At 39.6% G+C, this 20,759-nt stretch overlaps 1 protein-coding gene across 2 annotated transcripts in view; it reads left to right on the top strand.

The window, feature by feature from the left end:
• The window catches only part of arfgef2 (ADP-ribosylation factor guanine nucleotide-exchange factor 2 (brefeldin A-inhibited)), a 36,215-nt gene that overhangs the window by 7,986 nt on the left and 7,470 nt on the right, over window positions 1–20,759 (top strand). Inside the window, exons 5-32 of one of the 2 annotated variants that reach the window (XM_053643118.1) lie at window positions 1,750–1,929; window positions 3,051–3,315; window positions 3,427–3,582; window positions 7,828–7,946; window positions 9,032–9,165; window positions 10,275–10,509; window positions 10,617–10,716; window positions 10,848–10,987; window positions 12,260–12,368; window positions 12,528–12,717; window positions 12,814–12,925; window positions 13,191–13,396; window positions 13,694–13,778; window positions 13,964–14,135; window positions 14,331–14,482; window positions 15,277–15,405; window positions 15,499–15,657; window positions 15,750–15,897; window positions 16,723–16,819; window positions 16,896–16,936; window positions 17,222–17,391; window positions 17,506–17,657; window positions 17,747–17,919; window positions 18,039–18,199; window positions 18,290–18,420; window positions 18,517–18,646; window positions 19,500–19,635; window positions 20,332–20,470. In XM_053643118.1, coding sequence (XP_053499093.1) covers window positions 1,750–1,929; window positions 3,051–3,315; window positions 3,427–3,582; window positions 7,828–7,946; window positions 9,032–9,165; window positions 10,275–10,509; window positions 10,617–10,716; window positions 10,848–10,987; window positions 12,260–12,368; window positions 12,528–12,717; window positions 12,814–12,925; window positions 13,191–13,396; window positions 13,694–13,778; window positions 13,964–14,135; window positions 14,331–14,482; window positions 15,277–15,405; window positions 15,499–15,657; window positions 15,750–15,897; window positions 16,723–16,819; window positions 16,896–16,936; window positions 17,222–17,391; window positions 17,506–17,657; window positions 17,747–17,919; window positions 18,039–18,199; window positions 18,290–18,420; window positions 18,517–18,646; window positions 19,500–19,635; window positions 20,332–20,470 — 4,121 coding nt within the window. The remainder of the gene's footprint in view (window positions 1–1,749; window positions 1,930–3,050; window positions 3,316–3,426; window positions 3,583–7,827; window positions 7,947–9,031; window positions 9,166–10,274; window positions 10,510–10,616; window positions 10,717–10,847; window positions 10,988–12,259; window positions 12,369–12,527; window positions 12,718–12,813; window positions 12,926–13,190; window positions 13,397–13,693; window positions 13,779–13,963; window positions 14,136–14,330; window positions 14,483–15,276; window positions 15,406–15,498; window positions 15,658–15,749; window positions 15,898–16,722; window positions 16,820–16,895; window positions 16,937–17,221; window positions 17,392–17,505; window positions 17,658–17,746; window positions 17,920–18,038; window positions 18,200–18,289; window positions 18,421–18,516; window positions 18,647–19,499; window positions 19,636–20,331; window positions 20,471–20,759) is intronic. The other variant, XM_053643119.1, reaches the window with a different exon arrangement.

Below are 20,759 nucleotides of genomic sequence, written 5' to 3'. Positions count from 1 at the left end.
TCAGTCAGTCAGTGCATTTAGATGGACAACAATAATCCGATATTAACCCGATTAAGACAATACTCTGATTAAGAAACTAGCATGTAAACAGCGATTATTGATGACCTTAATCCGACTAAAGTCATACTCGAAGTAAGCACAAATCGAATTAAGACATGTGGATTACTCCTGTTTTAGTCGCATTAGCGACGTGCATTACAGACATTTAAACACCTTAATCACACTATTAACGTTGTGTGGGAGTTTTCACGGCATTTTGTGACAGGACACGTACACACACGGTAATGCTCAACTGTTTGATGGCAAACAACAAACCGCGTAATTGTCTACTATATAGTAGTCGAGATACATGTATTTCTATATACTATATAGTAGGTGAAACATGTATCTCTGCTGCTATATAGTAGGTAAGTATGTGGTTTCGGACACAAGCAGTCGTCTATTTGCACGTATAGCATGACAAATAATTAACTGCTCTTGGAGCTTTCGTAAAATAAAAAATAAAATGCCCAAAAGTGTATACGGTACCATAACGAAGACGAACTGCATGTTGATATGTGAAATTCCGGAGGGAACGTCGGACGGCATGGCGTGGGGACGTAATGACGTGTGCCGTTAATCGATCTGTGTTCTGTAACATGTAAAACCTGAACATGAAAGGAATATTCTAAAAGCAACTCATGTAAACACCTTTAATCACACTATTGTCTAATTCAGAATAAGGTCAGTAATTACATTACTGCTGTCCATGTAAACGTAGTCAGTGAGGAGTAGGTCGTCACTGAACAAACGGCTCTCCATCATGGACAATCCATCCCTCCCCCTGCATGACAAACTACAAAGACAGCAGAGCTTATTTTAAAACAGGCTCATTCAGCCACGCTGCGATAAAGAACGTTTTAGGAAATCATTCTTACCTTTCACCATAACACTGTACAACAGGTCGGTCATCTCTGTGTGATCGGTGAACACACTACTGCACAACCATGTGTACATACTGTTTGTCATACAAACGTTACATATATAATTCATTGCTGTTTTTTCATGCCTGAATTTATTCTTCCTTTTTCTTTTATTTATTATTACTATTACTCTTTTTGATGTTTGATATCTAATATTCAGGGTTTCTTTTGGTTTTTTTCACCCTGAAATTCTGCTTTTAATTTTGGTGGTATTCTTTATGCTGCTGTAACATAACAATTTCCCTCATGCAATCAATAAAATCTATCTATCGATCGATCATGCAGGTTAAATCACTATTAGATCCTGTTCTGATTTGCGCACAGTTCATTACATTACGAAAAGTTGTAATTAGCAGCCACGACTTTGTTGTTGCTTGTGGATCACATATTTTTCTCAATAAAATTAAAGATGTAGTGAACAAAAGCTTTTTTCAAAGCCAAAATTCAACCAAATGCTGCCCATCCCTTCAGTGTTCCCTCCAAAGTCAGACCTCCAAAACACATGCTGCTTCAGCATGAACGCCTGAACACTAGTGCATGAGGGGGATGCTTTCTGAAGTAATAAGACAGTGAAGAATGTTGTTTTTGTTCTTTTTGGTTAGATGGTACATGTTATTCATTTACAGATGACATGAAATCTTTAAAAAAGTACTATATACCTATTCAGTATTATACACAAAATGTTCTAACTAACCCCACCTTTAAACTGCTATGGATGCTGAAGAAATTTTGTACATTTTTAAAAGTTTTTGGTTTCATTAATGGCTGTTATTGTTTGGCTTCTCAGGCCCTCCTGACTGCAGTCACGTCTCCACACATAGAGATTCATGAGGGGACAATTCTGCTGACGGTGCGCACCTGCTACAACATCTACCTGGCCAGTCGCAACCTGATCAACCAGACCACAGCAAAGGCCACACTAACTCAGATGCTCAACGTCATTTTTACACGCATGGAGAACCAAGCAGTCAGTATAAACACTTAGTATTCACTGAGCTGGTACATTTACGTAAGGTCTAAAACACTGAAGGCATTTTTGATATTAGAAAATAATCAACGATGTGGTGGTGTGATGCGACCTGACACAAAGCGAAGGTACCACCCTGAAATTGATTATTTTGATATAATGGCACATTCCGATGTTTTTAATCATCTTATAGTCAATGATACTTATTAGATAAGTATTCACTTATTAATAAACATCACATTGTACTTTTAACTATTTATAGTTGAGAAATTTATCTTTGTTAAATAACAGCATGTTTTTTAATCCATTTATTATTAGCCTTAGATTATTGTGTATCGTCTGCCATTCAAAACCCTGTGATTGAGTTCTTATTATACAACCCCAATTCCAAAAAAGTTTGTTGCTGTGTAAAATGTAAAAAAAACAAAAAAAAAACAGAATGCAATGATTTGCAAATCTCATAAACCCATATGTTATTCAAAATAGAAAACATGTCAAATGTTTATACTGAGGAAATATACCATTTTAAGAAAAATTATATTATGTACTGTAGATGATGAGATAATCAGTCTTCGCAGTTTTACGTCGAGGAACATTATTCTGAAATTTTTCCACAAATTGTAGACAGTTTTTCGCAGATTGGTGAACCTCTGCCCAGCTTTACTTCTGAAAGACTCTGTCTCTCTAAGATACTCTAAGATTTTTTTTTTTTTTTTTTTTTAAATCCCCAATCATGTTACTGAGCTGTTGCCAATCAACCCCCACCTGTTTCTTTTTAGTAACTTTTCTAGCCTTTTGTTGCCCCTGTCCCAACCTTTTTGAGATGTGTTATAGCCATCAAATTCAAAATGACATTATTATTTCCTTAAAATGGAACATTTACTCAGTTTAAACATTTGATGTGTTTTCTGTGCTCGATTGTGAAGAACACATGGGTTTATGAAATTTGCAAATCATTGCATTCTGTTTTTATTTACTTTTATTGACATTTTACTAAGCGTCCCAACTTTTTTGGAATTGGGGTTGTCAGTACTACTGGTATAGAAAATTAATCAACACCTTTTTTCTTAAAAAAAAAAAAAAAGTTAAGTTCCCTGTTAATAATTGCATGCATTTTGTAGGCACTTGAGGCCCAGGAAGCAGAGAAAGAGAGGCAGCGTCTTCAGGTCCCGAATCCTGTCCCAGCTTCCCGAAACACTTCGCCTACAGCAGGAGTGTGCGCATCTCCACAGAATGGGCCTCCAGAGCCCTCTCTGAGCCCTCCTGAACTCACATCAACACCCCCTACTCCTCAGAACACCTCCATCAACGGACAGTCAGAGGAACCAATAACGGAGGAGGAACCGGCTGCACCAGAACAGAATGCAATCAAAAGTGCACAACCAGGTACTTCTTTTTTTGTCATGCTAACTGAAAGTACTGAATATACAACAGCTGTTTGTGATATACATATTTATTTATTTTGGTTGGTAATATGCTATTTATGTATTCCTCCAGAACTGCAGGAATCAGATCTTACTGTGTCCAAGCCTCTGGAAGAGAGGGTTGGTGAGGGAGAGGAGGTTCATCTGGAGGCTGAGACAGAGCCAGCCTCAGAGGCTCAGGAGGAGGCAGAGCCAGACAGTGGCCTGGGAGAGAGCTCTGCGGATGGGGGTGAGGGGCAATCCAGTATAAACACTCATTTTACCACATGAAAATAGACATGTGCTGGTGAGAATTTTCCATATGACAATAATTACATAATGTTTAATCATGGTTATGCCCCCACCAATAGGTGGTGATTATATTGGGTTGGGTTATTTTGGGTTGTCCATACGTCCCTGCATACAGCCGACACACTCGTTAGCGCAATATCTCAAAAACAAGCCAAGTTTCATTGTAACCAACAGATGAACTGATTTGATTTCGGAATTTATCCAAACAGGGCCAGTGTCTGAAAATATTTTTCTTTAATAGCTCCTTTTTAAAAAAAAAAAAAAAGCTTCTGTTTAAAATATATTTTAAAATGCACCTATTATGGTTTTTCAAATATTCCCTTTCATATAGTGTATTATATAGCTGTTTGTGAATGTAAAAACATCTGCAAAGTTTCAAAAATCAAAGTGTGTGACAAACAGAGTTATTGACTCCCAAAAGAAGGAAGCAATTCTGAACAGCTGAAATGAGTCGTTAGTAATTCCAGACTTTACTTCCTATACTAACCTACGTAGGTTTGTAACAAAAAACCCCGCCTCTGGTCTTCATTGGCTGCTTGCGAACAGACGGAGCTCTGAAAGTCGTTATGGTAGTGGGTGTTTCCTTTTTGAAACACGCTGATAGCGGTAGACCAATCACAACAGACTGGGACATCTGACCAATCAGAGCAGAGTATTCTCTCTGAAAGGAGGAATTTAGAAGGAATCCTTTAGAACGAATCATTTAACGAGTCGTTTTTGACACTGTTGAAAAAAGGCAATGCTGCAGTTTAAATTATGCGCAAATTAAACTATTTTTTGACCTTGGATGCATGTAAATCTATTGTATGAGACCTTTAAAACAAAATAAGGCATGTTTCAAAACCATAATAGGTGCACTTTAAGGGTTTTTCAGGCACAAGAAGGATTAGCCTTGTTGCTGGCAGAGGCATCCCTGTCCATTCTGTTGGCTTCCAGTTTTACTTGTTCTACTTTATTATCATATAGGGATGAAACGGTTATGGGTTTCACAATAAAAGTCCCAGACGATTAGTCACATTTAATTATCATTAAAACCATGTGTGATTATTGTGATTTCTAAAACTCGCAGTAAACGCAGTCCACACATACCCAGCATGAGTCTGACGCAAATCTGAAGTGTGGTTATATTTTGGATTTTTTAAAAATGCTGAGGGAAGCTTAAAAGCAGATGGTAACCCTGTCTGCAGAGCTTTCCAGAAGAAAGTTGCTGTGAAAGGGGTCTTTGGCGCTTCGTTGGTGCTTCATTGGCGCTTTTTTCTTTTCTCCCTCGCTTTTAAATCACTTATAAATGCCCATGCAGCTGTGCGTATTTCACTTCCGCTTTTGTATTAGTGGCAGTTCAGGGGCCAATTGCTTCAATAGTGGGTTCATTAAAGGGACGTGCAGAAATGGGGGGCTCTGGGAGCTCGAGACCCTGCCCCTTTTTTTAATGATTGAAATGTCCCTCTTAACATTAATTTATAAACAATTATATTATGTAAAAAGAATTTTAATTCGAATTAACTCGAGAGCATGCACAAAATGGTAGGAAAATTCTCAGACTTTCTTGGGATTAATTTGCTATGTACTTGACTGACCTGAGTCTGCTGTCTGGTAGTCTCGTTGTCTCGTTGTCTCGCTCCCGATGTGTCTCCGTTCAACAGGCAGACAGGTATGCTGAAACCACTAGCTCTTCTGCTAACCTTTTCGTAATATTAGTGGCATTTTATATGCTTATCGCTGGTAGTTTTCAAATCGATTGAGAGGAAATGTGTTTGTAAGTACTAGCTACTCAAGTTCGTTACATTTCCAGTCATTCAGGTAACCTCGTTATATTATATATATGTTATATAGTCAGTAAAGGCACGACCCCCCACCCACCCCCGGTCCCCGTCCCTGAGAAACTCTCTGCAGGTCCCTGGTTCATTATTATTCTTAATGAAAAACACATCAACAAAACAATACAATGACAAACTCCCTTATATTAAACCAAATCTTCTGCCATCATGTTGTCAGTCAGCTCGCCTCACTCTCGTCACATGATGAATGAAATCTGACTCCTGCTGATCTGTGCTGTGACTCTGACTCATTCGGGTCATACGGAATTGAGCGTACCCGTTCAGTCTTTAATTGTAGCGTCCGTGCTTTAACTGAACTTAATGAATTTTATTACAATAAAAAGGCAAAATGACAGTGGTGGTGGTACAAGTGATGTAATCGATGTGCAGCAGAATACAGTGTACCGACTATCGCAGCAAGCTTAGTGAAAACCATCCATCACTTTATAGTCAAATATAAAACCTGTATAATGATAATACTGATAACCGTGAGAGTTTTGGTCATGATAATCGTGTTATGAAATTTTCATAGCCTTACATCTCTATTATCATAGTTGGACTGGGCAAATAAAATTCATGTCATACTCGTACTGTCATGTCCTTACGTCATACTCAAACGTAGCAGACTTTTTCAGTGGTACGTTTAACTGTCTGTACTAACAAAAAAGCCAGTTATGTGCCATATACAGTGCTGTGAAAAAGTATATATCTCATATTAAATTGTTTCAAAAATTAAAACAAAATCTAAGAGAAAACAAAGACAACCTGAATAAACACAAAATACAGTTTTTAAATGATAGTGTTGTTTATTGAAGCAGAAAAGTTATCCAATTCCACTTGGCCTGTGTGAAAATGTTTACCCCCTGTTGTTAACTAATTCCCCAAATCTATGAAACTACATTCATAATAGGGTTCATTCATCTGGACCAGACACAACCAGGCCTGATTACTGAAAACCTTGTTCAATCAAATCAATGCTTCAATAGAACTTTTCAACAGCATGAAGTTGGGTAAATGGTCTTACCCAGTAACACACTATGCCAAAATTGAAAGAAATTCCAGAAATGATGAGTAAGAAGGTGATTGAAATACATCAGTCTGGTAAGGGGTATTAAGCTATTTCAAAGGTTCTGGGGCTCCAAAGATCCACAGTGAGAGCCATCATCTCCAAATGGAAAACTCAGCACAGTAGTGAACCTTCCCAGAAGTGGCCAACCTTCCAACACTGGGCAAAAATGGCATCCATGGAAGAATGATGAGGTGAAAGCCACTGCTAACTCAGAAGAAGATTAAGACTCGTCTGTATTTTGCCAAAACACACTTTGGTGATCCTCAAACCTTTTTGTTCTGTGGACTAATGAGTGTAACTGTTTGGAAGACAGGGGTCCCGTTACATCTGGCATAAACCAAATGCTGAATTCCACAAAAAGAACATCATCCCTACGGTCAAGCATGGTGATGGCAGTGTGATCGTGTGGGGATGCTTTGCTGCTTCAGGGCCTGGGCAACTTGCAATAATTGAGGGAAACATGAATTCTGCTCTCTACCATAAAATCCTAAAGGAGAATGTCGGGTCTTCGGTCTGTAAGTTGAAACTCGAGCGCAACTGGATTATGCAGCAAGACAATGATTCAAAGCGTAGGAGTAAATCCTGTTCCTAGAAGTATGTGAAAGACAGATCTCCAGTTATCAGAAGTGTTTGGTTGCAGTTATTGCTGCTAAAGGTCGCACAACCAGATTTTAAGTTTAAGGGGTCAATTAGTTTTTCACATTGGTGATAGGTATTGGATAACTTTTTTTTTTCTACTATAAAAAATAAAATAAATGAAAACTGTATGCCATTTATTTAGTTTGCCTTTGTTTTATTTTGTATTTCATTTGAATATCCAAAACTATTTAGTATGAGATATACACACAAACAGAAGAAATCAGGGAAATGCTTTTCCACAGCACTGTATCAATGGTTCTCAGTATTTTCTTTTATCCAGGGACAACTTTAACTGTAAAAAAATTTCATGGGCCCTGAACATAATTCAGCTACTCCGATATTATGGAGCCATGAAGCATTTTCCTAAATTTCCACCCATACAATACATTAGGTCCAAATTGTCATTATTTATATGCCTTCTTAGACCCATTCACTTCAAATGAACAGCCAAACAAGACTAAATAAATAATATAACTTTTTTAATAATAATGGATTGTGCATTCCAACAGCAAACTGTAAAAATAAAATTAAAAAAAATCTGCTTGTGCATCATGGATCCTACTTTGAGAACCATGACTTCAGTGTTCTTCTCATGCTGTGTTCATGGCATTTCAGGACCATATGTGATCTTTTATTAGTTCTACTGTTTCTGCTTCAGTAGGTTTGGACCAACATTCTGACTCTGAGTCCAAAGTGACACCCCCTATGGCCAGGACAGACACTCAGCAAATGAATGGTGTTGTGGATGACCAAACCTCTGTTTCCTCAGATATTCTGGTATGTTACAAATCCAGGCATCTTTAATTTGGTTATGTTTACTTGGCTATATCCCTAGCTTGACCCTTAAGCATCAGACATTTGCTTGTTTATTATTGTGTAGTAATACTTGTGTTCTATTATGGCTTCCAGTCAAAGGGACATTTTGTCTACTTGTTATCTTGTCTTTCCCCAAGTCTCCTTGCTGTTACTCAGCCCTTGAAAGTTTTCTGAGCTCAATGTATTAATGGGGATAACAGTTGCAAGGAATTTTGCAATATTGCTGCATTAAAAAAAAATAATCTGCAGCTTAATCTACAGTATGTAAGCTCTCTACAACATTTGCAGCCCACAGAGAAGGATTACGCCACATCGCTCTGTACTGGAAAAAGAGCAGAAAACCTGTTTGCATGAAACTTCCTTTTAATCAGGGTGTAAGGGCAGCAGTTCGGGCAGTGTTTTGTTTTTTTGTTTTTTTTTTAGAATACGTGACAAAATAATGTGAACTAAAACCCTTAATAGAAACTGTAGCACTGTATTCGTGTCTACATTAGTAAAACCTGTTCAAAGATTCTTCCCTGTGAAAAAGAACTCCCATCACTGGAACAAATCTGTTTGATTGAAAGATTTATGAACGTGTACTTTGCATAAATGTTTATTGCCTGCCCCAGCAACTGTTTGACTTTCATTATACACTTCGAGTAAATTGGTTTTCAGTCAAGGGAAATGTTAAAAATGACTGTCTGTGGTAATAAATAAAGATCTGCTGTGGTAGATGCAAATTAGTTTGATAAAAACCTGGAGTCTAAAACAGGGCATGAGAAATCCAGAGGACTACAATGCAATCATGTAGTCAGCATAGTGTTGGAAACTCTGCCAAGTAGCAACCTAAGCAACAATGCTTACTGGTGTCACAGGTTTTGTAGCTTCTGAATCATCTATAGGTGGAGCTTACAGTTGATGTAAGGGGTGCTTTGCTCCTACTGTATGATATCAAGCATTCAGCAGACAAACTGTAAATACACCACAATACCCTTTCATTTGAAACATCCCTATAAGGGTTTATAGGAAATAATGTATATGGGGGGGTTATGCTTTGTGTTCAGGAGACCGAGGCGATGCAGAACACACAGACAGCTGCCCGCTTCTCACACATCCTTCAGAAAGATGCCTTCCTGGTCTTCCGTTCACTTTGCAAACTCTCCATGAAGCCACTGGCTGATGGCCCTCCAGACCCCAAGTGAGACATTAAACCCTTTTACTCTTTCCTCCATAGGTGCTTACTGGACCAGTAGTTTACAGCCACAGCTGGCCTTCCAGAAAATGTTCTGCAGAGAAATAAATGCACTTTGTACTGTACGTGTTGAAATTCTGGCATGTTTGTAGTAGTTTAACTAGTTGTCTAACAATGATGAAATTTCATATTGTGTCTTAGATTATTGTTTAGTGACTAGCAGTTCCAGTTACGCATGTCAGACTGATAGACATTACAAAATATGGGCAAGATGTCACACGCCTGAAGTGAGATTCTACATAGCATTTCAAGCTCTATGAGGTGCGATTAGAGGTGCATTTCAGCTCTTCGTTAGAACATGAGATGGAGTCGGAAAGTGTCGATTTAAAATGGCTCAGTATGCTGTTAATTGTAAATGTTCTGAGCACAGCACGTGGGTGATTGTTTAGCCAGAAAACCTGCTTCTCTAGACTCATTAACAATCACTGAGACAAATCAGTTTTGCATTTTTACACTGGGCGTTTCGGGCCCGAAGTATTTAAAAGGCTAGTTTACATTCCAGCAAGCATAAATGACGCAGCTAACGCATCCAAATAGGTCTGGGATCTCATCACTGCTTTTTGCACATTTGATCAGAGTATGCCATTTGGCTAATTGCTACAGTGATTTGGCCTCTGGCAAAGGGTTAGACTGTTTTCTGATCCTATTTCACATTTTCGGAATACCATGTTGCACTGGGCACTTGTATTTTGAAGCCTCATAAAGTGTGCTGTGGTATTCCACAAGGATCTGTTCTTAGTCCTCTTTTTTATACCTATATATGCTTCCACTATCTGACATATAACATTGATTTCCATATAAAAGCAGTTGGCATACAGCTATACAAAACCTGTGCCAAGAACCTGTTAATCATTTTCGATAACGACCTTGCCTTGTAACGGCTGCAGTATCTACAAAATGGCATAAAATCTCTAAGGTTGGGAAATATAAACATGCTTTTGTGGCTAGACCCTGGAAGTTCGGCAATGTCCGGCAACGTATCTGGCCTACTTTAGAGCCTTAGAACGTATATAAATATAATATTTTAAGTGGTGACATTGTTGTCCGAGTTTTAGGTCTCATGAGCTACGCTCGAAGGTGGTCTCGCTCCAGTTGCTGCTTTCAGTGCTTCAGGGGGCCGGCCCCGTGTTTCGCACGCACGAGATGTTTGTGAACGCTATCAAGCAATACTTGTGTGTGGCACTGTCTAAGAACGGCGTTTCCTCTGTGCCTGAAGTGTTTGAACTCTCTCTAGCCATCTTCCTCACCCTGCTCTCCCACTTTAAAGTGCACCTTAAGATGCAGATTGAGGTAAGACGAGAATAAAGGTAGTCGCAATGAATTGATTGTATCTCCAGAATCGGATACAACTTAAAAATCGGATAAAACTTTTATCGCTTCTCTTTGGCTTTTGTCAGGTGTTCTTCAAAGAGATTTTCCTGACTATTCTGGAAACATCTACCAGCTCTTTCGAGCACAAATGGATGGTCATCCAGACGCTGACTCGCATTTGTGCAGGTACTCATGCTTCTTCTTTGCCTATGACCTGTTTCCATTAGAAACGCATATTAATGATGCTATAGCGTGTCTTGCGCAAAGGGCTAATTATGAAAGAGTTCAGTCTTTCCTCTTCTTCCCTTCTCTCTCAGATGCCCAGTGCGTAGTGGATATCTACGTGAACTATGACTGTGACCTTAATGCAGCGAATATCTTCGAGCGGCTGGTGAACGATCTGTCAAAAATTGCTCAGGGTCGGAGTGGACAGGAGCTGGGGATGACGCCACTGCAGGTATTCCCTTTGTCTGTGTCCCACTATTTTAGGTTTTGCTGCACTCTGAGAAACAGCTAACTTTTCAGATTTTAGTTAGAACTAGAATGTACTGTATCCGATGAAAAAACTTGCCTCCGGAGAGTCAGTCTACTTAAGTGTGAGGCAACCTGGGGAAAGCCCATTGGATGTTACTGTGGCTGAATTCTGGCAAACATCCAAAAGAAAAGACTTCTCTGCATTATCTGTTTTAACAAACAATAAATGTGTTTTTCCAAAATGACATGGGCGTGTTCTTATTTACTTTTTAACCTTGGCTATGCAAAGATCATGTTGGGTAAGGGGCCCATTTAACAAATGAGTGAAGATGCTAATTTGCGACTCTAACTTCTCAAGCTACGAGCTACTTATGATTTAATATAGCTAAGCTACAAACGAACTCCCCTTCTGATAAAGGAGCTTGCTGCACTACAAGCTACTAAGAAAAACTAGCCAACACTAAATCTACTTTTTTATTGTGTGGCTACTTTATTTATTGTGCCGTTTTGTCATACTATGCCGTTACTAGGTGGAAGAAGTAGCTTGTTACTAGGGACGGGCGATATCTTATAGTTTGCGATACTAGTAGAAATTCTCCTCACGATAAGAATTAGTCTTCCAGCGATAATAACGATAAAGTCTAGTTGATGACATATTTCTGTGTTCGACCGTGTGCGACCCATTCGCAGCCCGTGTGCAGAGTGAAAACAAGTACGGCGGAAGGCGGACGTGAAGCCGAGCAGATTGTAGAGGTAACTCCTCGTTATCGCTAAACCGAGGAGTTACCTCTACAATCTGGAACTGGTTTGGTTACAGAAAATCACTTTTACTTTTAGATCAGTGTTTGGGTTTCTGAGGGTCTCAATACTGCATGCAGCTGTCACTTGTAGCCAAAAACAGTGGTGAATGGTACTATATTTATATCGTCACGGATATCGTTATCGTAATAAATACCAGAAAATAATATTGTTAAATGCAAATTTCTCCTTTTTTTTCCACCTGTGGTTGTGATATGGGCACAGAGAATCATTTCATTAAAGCCAGTTGTTTTCAAAACTATATACAGCAGAAAATGTCCCAATTCATTCATATGAATAGTTTTTCCTCGAGGCAGACATGTATGTTGTATTGATGTTTTATGGGCATGTACAATACAGATATGTATGTTGGAGATTAGTTGGAGCAAGTACTTGAACATTCCTTAAAGCCACAGTGTCATTAAACATCTGATTTGTTGTTTTTTTTTTTTTGCAGGAGCTGAGTTTACGTAAGAAAGGCTTAGAATGCTTGGTGTCTATTCTGAAATGCATGGTGGAGTGGAGCAAAGACCTGTACATCAACCCTAACCTACAGACCAATCTAGGTGAGAAGACATCCTTTGCAGGATATTTAAGGATTTTCCTCTTGCCTTATTGGTTCTGTGTGGTGGTTCAGATCACCTTCTGTGCTTTAAATGTCTGCAGTGGTGTGTCTCATTTTTTGACTCCACTGACAGTTTTGATGGACTCTGGTGTATGTACAGGTCAGGAGCATCAGGTTGAAGGAGAGGGAGTAGAAACTAAACTCCCTGAACACTTGTCCTCTCGCAGAGACAGTGTCAGCTCTCAGGACTCGGCCGTTTCCTCCAGTGTTCAGGCCTCCCAGCCTGACCATCCTGAACAGTATGAGGTTATCAAACAGCAGAAAGAGATTATCGAGCACGGCATTGAGCTGTAAGTCTCTGTTTTTCTTTCGTTTTTTTTTTTAATTATTTTTTTTTTATAAGCCAAACTGTAATGTCTTTTATTTCCACCACGTGTTCTGGTTAGATTTAATAAAAAGCCAAAGAGGGGTGTGCAGTACCTGCAGGAGCAAGGAATGTTGGGATCCTCTGCGGAGGACATCGCTCAGTTCCTGCACCAGGAAGAGAGACTCGATACAGTAGGTGTATTTATTTTCCGTTTGCTTAAGTCGGGAAGTGGTAGCTCAGTGGTTAAGACGTTGGATTTGTGATCAAGAGGTCATGCAATCAAATCCCAGCACCACCAAGTTGCTGCTGTTGGGTCCTTGAGCAAGGCCCTTAACCGTCAGCTGCTCCGTTGTGTAAATGATATAATTGTAAGTCACTTCGGATTAGGGCATCTGCCAAATGCCGTAAATGTAAATCTATAACGTTCTCAGCTCGTCTTTTGCCTCCTTTGTTAAGACTCAGGTTGGAGAGTTCCTCGGTGAGAACGCCAAGTTCAATAAGGAGGTGATGTACTGCTATGTCGACCAACTGGACTTCTGTGGCAAGGACTTTGTGTCTGCATTGCGCACATTCCTCGAAGGCTTCAGGTTGCCCGGGGAGGCGCAGAAAATTGATCGGCTCATGGAGAAGTTCGCCGCACGCTATCTGGAGTGCAATCAGGGGTGAGGGTCTAACAGAGTCCACCATGAATACACTAAGTCTAAGTTTAACTAGGAAAGCTACTGTGCAGACTTGTATAGTCAGGAAGATACAAAAGAAACAAATAATAACAACAGGACTGTTGTAATGTAATAACATGGTATTATTTATTGTTTGTTTGGGGGTTTTAATAGATTTTTAATAGATTGCTTTATTGACACAGTTTTCTGCCTCCATATCTATCCGGATTTTTCCTGATTTGGTCCACTTGTTAGTGAAGGTTGTTCTCTTTGCACTGACCTTCAGCTGTTTGTTTCCAGGCAGACTCTGTTCGCTAGTGCTGACACGGCCTATGTCCTGGCATACTCCATCATCATGTTAACCACTGATCTGCACAGCCCGCAGGTGAGTTTAGAGCCCTCTTAAAGATGCCAGACCCTGGGATTTAGTTCTAGATCCGTTTCATCTTATCTTTGTCTCATAAACCTGTTTTTTAATTTTTTTATTTCATTGAATGGTGTTATATTTCTGTGCACAGTTTCTAAATATTCCTATTGTTTGCTTAACGAGTGGTTTTTGTTTCACGTCAGGTGAAGAGCAAAATGACAAAAGAACAGTACATTAAGATGAACCGTGGCATTAACGACAGTAAAGATCTGCCTGAGGAGTATCTCTCCTCCATTTATGACGAAATAGCAGGAAAGAAGATCGCCATGAAGGAGAGTAAAGAGTACTCCATCACGCCAAAGTCCAACAAGCAGAGTAAGTGCTTTTTTTTTCAGTGTGAGGAATTTAAATTTTCTTTCACCCAGTGAATTTATTTCATCTTTTTATATATACTTAATAAGCATACGTTGTTGAACTATTATTTGTATTCATTTCATTTGATGATGACCTTCAATAAAGTGCATTTTCTGAGCAGGACACTAATCATATAAGGCTCTGCTTCGCTGGCAGGTGTAGCTAGTGAGAAACAGAGACGGCTGCTGTATAATGTGGAAATGGAGCAGATGGCTAAGACAGCTAAAGCCCTGATGGAAGCTGTGAGCCACGCTCAGGCTCCTTTCTTCAGCGCCACCCACCTGGAGCATGTCCGCCCAATGTTTAAGGTACCAGACCTTTCCCTCTTCCCTCCCCCCCTTTTTTTGTACCATACAGTGTCTGGGGTGGCTAGCCTGTGAGACATGCGTCTAGCTCTGTGTATTATCACAAAGTGAATCGCGGGTTCTAGACGAATTTTAGATTTCTGTTGTGTAGTACTGCTAGATATGATTATTACAACTGGGGCCAGATGGTTATAAAAATTGTGACAGATTTTTTTTAAAGGATTAAACCAATTCTAAACCAATAATATCGGATGGAATGATTGAATTCGGTCAAAAATTACACACACACATTTTATATATTTTATATATATATATATATATATATATATATATATATATATATATATATATATATATATATATATAATATATATAATATATAAAATGTGTGTGTGTAATTTTTGACCGAATTCAATCATTCCATCCGATATTATTGGTTTAGAATTGGTTAGATATATATATATATATATATATATATATATATATATATATATATATATATACACACAATTGTTGTGTGTGTATGTATGTACGTATGTATGTAATATTACACATTTCAGTTTATAATTTTTAAAGACTATTTACGAAACATATTGCTTCTTTAACCAAGAAGGCAGAGACTTTATAATCTTCATATCCAGAACGTTTGACCGACAGTGTAGGATTAGTGCTGCACTACAGGTTATATTTTAGCATAAATGAACTGCAGTCCTTTAACAGTGAAGGGTTTGCAGGGGGGGGAAACATGTCTTTCAGTCTAGGGATAGTGAGAAACAAATCATGTTTGGATGTTACAGTTGGCATGGACGCCCCTGTTAGCAGCATTCAGCGTGGGCCTGCAGGACTGTGATGACCAGGAGGTGGCGTCTCTGTGTCTGGAGGGAATCCGCTGTGCGATCAGGATTGCCTGTATTTTCAGCATGCAGGTGAGTTCAACACACTAATCAGTGCAGTGATTATTTAGATCTCATTGTTTCTACTAGATTTTTCACTCTTATGTATTTTGTGTTTGTGTGTAGCTGGAGCGTGATGCATATATTCAGGCCTTGGCCAGGTTTACACTGCTCACAGCTAGTTCCAGCATTACGGAGATGAAGCAGAAGAACATTGACACCATTAAGACCCTCATCACTGTGGCACACACTGACGGCAACTACTTGGGCAACTCCTGGCATGAGGTTGTCATTGCACTACAGCTCAGCAGTCCAACTGATTAGGCATTAAGCCCTCATTTCACACCTGATCTGATATTTTCTGCTCACTTATGTAGATTCTGCGGTGTATCAGTCAGTTGGAATTAGCTCAGCTGATTGGCACAGGAGTAAAGACACGTTATATCTCCGGTGTAGTTCGAGACCAGGGAGGTGGCATTAAGGGCTTTCCCACTGGCGGAGAGGAGTTCATGCCTCTAGGCTTAGGTAAGCTACTCTGTAAACATGTTTACCGTTCTCAGGGTGCTTTCACACTTATTAGTCCCTTTGCCGAGTCCAAATGTACACTGTGGCTTTGTTTGCAGTTTGGTTTGGTTTAGTGTCACACCTCATATAACTAAACAAACCAAAAATTCAAAAGACATGTGGTCGAGGGGTGTTGTAGCGCTGAAATTGTACTTATGAAATGCTCATTCGATTGTCAGCATTTTGGTGTTGGAAAAAGATGTATGTAGAAATCACAAAATTCATCTGGGCGTGGAGAAAAGAGATGGCTCTTAAAATAAATTGCTAGCTAATTATGTAGATAACTAGTTTAAAACATTTTTGTATATGCACCCATTTATTTTCTCTTTTTTGTTTGTCAGGCCAAATTTCCACAGCACTTCAGGCCTGTCTTTTAACTCATTTTGCTTCTCGTGGTTTGCATCTACAGAAAAATGCGACCTGCAACCCAAAATACACCGCGTGTGCGATTTAAATCAGAATGGGAGTTGAATCACTTTCTTACTGCAATCAAACCAGACCAAAACCACCTCACTCAGACAGTCTCAGACTGGTAGTTTTGGTGTATACCAAAATGTGATTGCTGTGTTCTCCCCTGCCTAAATAACCACACCAAAGAGGAAAACACACCAGGGTTCGATTCAAACAGACTAAATGCTGTTTAAATAAACGCACTGTTGGGGACAGGCCAAACTTCTGAATGGCACGATGTTGTGAACTTTTATAGAAAGGCTTGATAGAGTGAATTGTAATCATTTATAGTTTATTCAACATATTGTTTGTGACTGTATTCTTGACTTATCACAGGCACACTAGTTGGGGGTCCAGATAGACGTCAAATGGCTCACATTCAGGAGTCAGTGGGGGAAACCAGCTCTCAGAGTGTAGTGGTAGCTGTGGACAGGTGAGACTGCTAAAAAGCTGTATATTTAGTTTTGTTGCTTTTTGTGTTTAACTCATTTTCCCATTTTGTCCTCCAGAATATTCACTGGATCCACCAGGCTTGATGGAAATGCAATCGGTATGGGCATATGTATGCGGTTGTCTGAATTGTCACCATTTTTGGCACGCTTCCTGCATCTGTAGTTCCTGTATTTTTATTCTTGGTGCATAGATATTAGGTTTGAGTTCATTCAAGCATGTGTAGCTTTTATATGAGATCTTAACCTCTAACCCTTAACACTCTATATTTAGTTATGTACTTTAATTGACTTAACTATAATATCATTAAAAGAAAAAACACCCTAAAATGCATGTCCATGTTAAAATCACAGTTGATATTAATAGTAAACTTTTTCTCTCCCAGTGGACTTTGTGCGCTGGCTGTGTGCAGTGTCAATGGATGAACTGGCCTCTGCTCACCAGCCGCGCATGTTCAGCCTGCAGAAGATTGTGGAGATCTCCTACTACAACATGAACCGCATCCGACTGCAGTGGTCCCGCATTTGGCAGGTCATAGGAGACCACTTCAACAAGGTCAGCTATGGCTTTGCTTCGAGTGGATTTCTCATTCTCCTCTTTGATTTCTGATGTGCAGAATCTACCGTCGCTCATTTCTGATGCGTCTACATGCTTGTGCTGTTCTTACAGGTGGGCTGCAACCCTAACGAGGACGTGGCCATTTTTGCTGTGGACTCGCTGAGACAGCTTTCCATGAAGTTTTTGGAGAAAGGAGAGTTGGCCAACTTCCGTTTCCAGAAAGACTTCCTTAGGCCGTTTGAGCACATTATGAAGAAGAACAGGTTAGAGAAATGGCACGCTGTGGAAGCAGTAATAATTTGGCCAGCACTGGTTTTACTTACATTTCTCCCTTCTTTTTTTTTCCATGAAGGTCACCGACAATCCGGGACATGGTGATCCGCTGTGTGGCTCAAATGGTGAACTCGCAGGCAGCTAACATCCGCTCAGGCTGGAAGAACATCTTCTCTGTGTTCCACCAGGCAGCATCAGACCACGATGAGACCATAGTTGAACTTGCTTTCCAAACCACAGGACACATCGTCAGTGAGTGTCAGCAACTCCCCATCTGAGAGAGCGGAGCAACGCCAATCTACTCGTTGAACTAGTATTTAGTCAAAGTGGTTTAAACGTTCTTATTGTCTTTCCACTCATTTTCTCCTTAGTGAAAACGTTTCAGCAGCACTTTGCAGCAGCTATTGACTCATTCCAGGATGCGGTGAAGTGTCTTTCTGAGTTTGTGTGCAATGCTGCGTTCCCTGACACTAGCATGGAAGCCATCCGACTCATTCGCCACTGTGCCAAATACGTGTCTGACAGACCGCAGGTGAGCACTCGCACTTTACCATAGTTTGCGAGGGATCTCTTAAAGACCAGATCACTTCCTTCTGCTCTTTCTCGCTGTCATCCTGCACAGGTACTAAGAGAGTACACCAGCGATGACATGAACGTTGCTCCTGGTGATCGGGTGTGGGTGCGCGGCTGGTTCCCCATCCTTTTCGAGCTTTCTTGTATCATCAACCGCTGCAAGCTGGACATCAGGACCAGGTGGGGGCTGACCCAGTATCAAAATCCCTTCAGTCACACTCTTACTGATGTTTCAGGCTGTTTACATTGTTTGCGTTTGTATATGCGTGTCTTTAGAGGCCTGACAGTGATGTTTGAGATTATGAAGAGTTACGGACACACTTTTGAGAAGCACTGGTGGCACGACCTCTTCCGCATCGTCTTCCGAATCTTTGACAACATGAAACTTCCAGAGCAGCAGACTGAGGTGAAGCAAGGGAGAAATTTGCCATTGGCTAGTGGTATTTAAAGGAGTTTTAGAACCACATTTCTATCTATTGCATCTGTGGGGCATATTTGATTACCAAAACACTCACTTATTATGGCTGTCTATTGAGGTCCAAAATGTTGGGGCCTCAATTAATGTTTATGCCAAAAAATAGTTTTGAACAATACTTTTTTTGTGTTTGTTTTTTATTTTTATTTTTGAAGAGTGCTTAAAAAAAAATTATTATTAAGCCAAAGCTATTTGCTCAACATATGTATAATTGATCCTTTTAGACATGTAGAAGAGATTACAGATGTAGAAAAGGGGTGTTTGTGGTCATGCACATACATATTTTTTATTATTATTATTTATTTTTAAATTTGCTACTGCACTGTTTGCAAGCACACGCTAAGTCTCATTTTAGTGAACTACACTTCAAGAGATTTAGATCATGCTGGATGTGTATAAGTAACCGGATGTTGAAAGGGAGTTGAGTTTTCCACCATTTTAACGAAACGTTTGTTTGGAATCGGCTATGTTAACGTCAGACAATTTTAGTCCAGTTTTAACTCCAGTTTTAAATTGGAGTCTAAATTGGAAAATATCAACATTACAGACGCGTAACCTTCGCCTGCACCTGTTTCAGCCTTTGTTTTAAGATTAGCAGCAGGGTTTTTTTTCTCCTACAGCACAGATGTGCTGTGCAGCGATTACATTGCAAGAAAGCCTGAGTGTATTATTATTTTTTTTTTTTTTGCTGCGATGTTAGTGACCTGCTAAATTCTTAAATACTTCTGAGAGCAAATAACCAGGAAGTGTCAGACCATTTCTGCTGTGGTTTTCTCTTCTGCAGAAAACCGAATGGATGACCACTACGTGCAACCATGCACTGTACGCTATTTGTGACGTTTTCACACAATTCTACGAGCCGCTCAGTGAAGTGTTGCTGGTCGATGTTTTTGCTCAGCTGCAGTGGTGCGTCAGACAAGGTAGAGCTTTCAGTTACTCAACCAAACACACTCTACAAACTTTGCTCCACAAAGTCATGCATCACATGGTATGAGACCCACAGTACATTGCTCATTAGTGCTTAGTGGTGGTCATTGCACCAGTGTTGACCAGTACTGACTCATGTAATACAGGGGAAAGGTCAGAGTCTTACCCTTATGTTGTTTTTACACTGTGTTTCAAAAAGCATAAACTTCTTGGCCCTAACAAGAAACAACACAACTTTGTAGTTCTAGTTCATTTTCCATCATTTTGCGAGACAGTTCGAAAACTCACACTAAAAGCTACTACATCAGCAGTCCAAAATAGTGTATTTAAATAAACAGTGTATAAAAGTATTTATATTAAGGTTGTTTTGTCTGACTGTCTGTTTTCGTTCACAAACTGCTCAACTCAAATTCAAATTGAATAACTCAAATTACTGGTGAAAATGTATGTCATGTTATCAGTGCAGTAAAAACTTCTCTGAAGTTGTCCCTCCATAAATTGGTTTTGCGTTGGTTCACGTTAAGAAACACTACAGTGTTGCTTTTGATGACACAAAGGTGCCAAACATAAAACTGAAACCATCGCTGCTGAACTTGTAGCCCGAGAAGTAAAAACAGTTCCGGTTTTCTGGTGCTAAAAGTTCCTGTATTTTGTTCAGCTTTTCCATAAACTTTACTCTGTGTCCTTAGATAACGAGCAGCTAGCACGGTCGGGCACCAACTGTTTGGAAAACTTGGTAATCCAGAACGGAGAGAAGTTCAGTGGGGAAGTTTGGGATATCACCTGCACCTGCATGCTGGAGATCTTCCAGTCCACCAGCCCTCATGCGTATGACACTTCCACACACTACTGTCTGCTTTCAGTGCTTCTTAGCTTAGTGATAAACACTGTAACCTAAATTTATCACAAGTAAACATAAAGAATATTTTATCGAGTTGTCATGTACAGAAATGTCTCAATTTTTAAGTTGAATTTTATTGAAAGTTTAGTTAATACCTGTATTGCCATGAAATTAAGCTGGTATGGCAATAAACTCTAATACAAACAAACAACAGCTTGCCATATGTTATTACATTACCACTTTTTGGTGTAGTCTGGGCAACTAAAACAGTACATT

The sequence above is a fragment of the Ictalurus furcatus genome, chromosome 15 (assembly GCF_023375685.1).
Source record: "Ictalurus furcatus strain D&B chromosome 15, Billie_1.0, whole genome shotgun sequence".
In the NCBI taxonomy this organism is placed as follows: Eukaryota; Metazoa; Chordata; class Actinopteri; order Siluriformes; family Ictaluridae; genus Ictalurus; species Ictalurus furcatus.
This window is presented reverse-complemented; position numbering and strand designations above follow the sequence as displayed.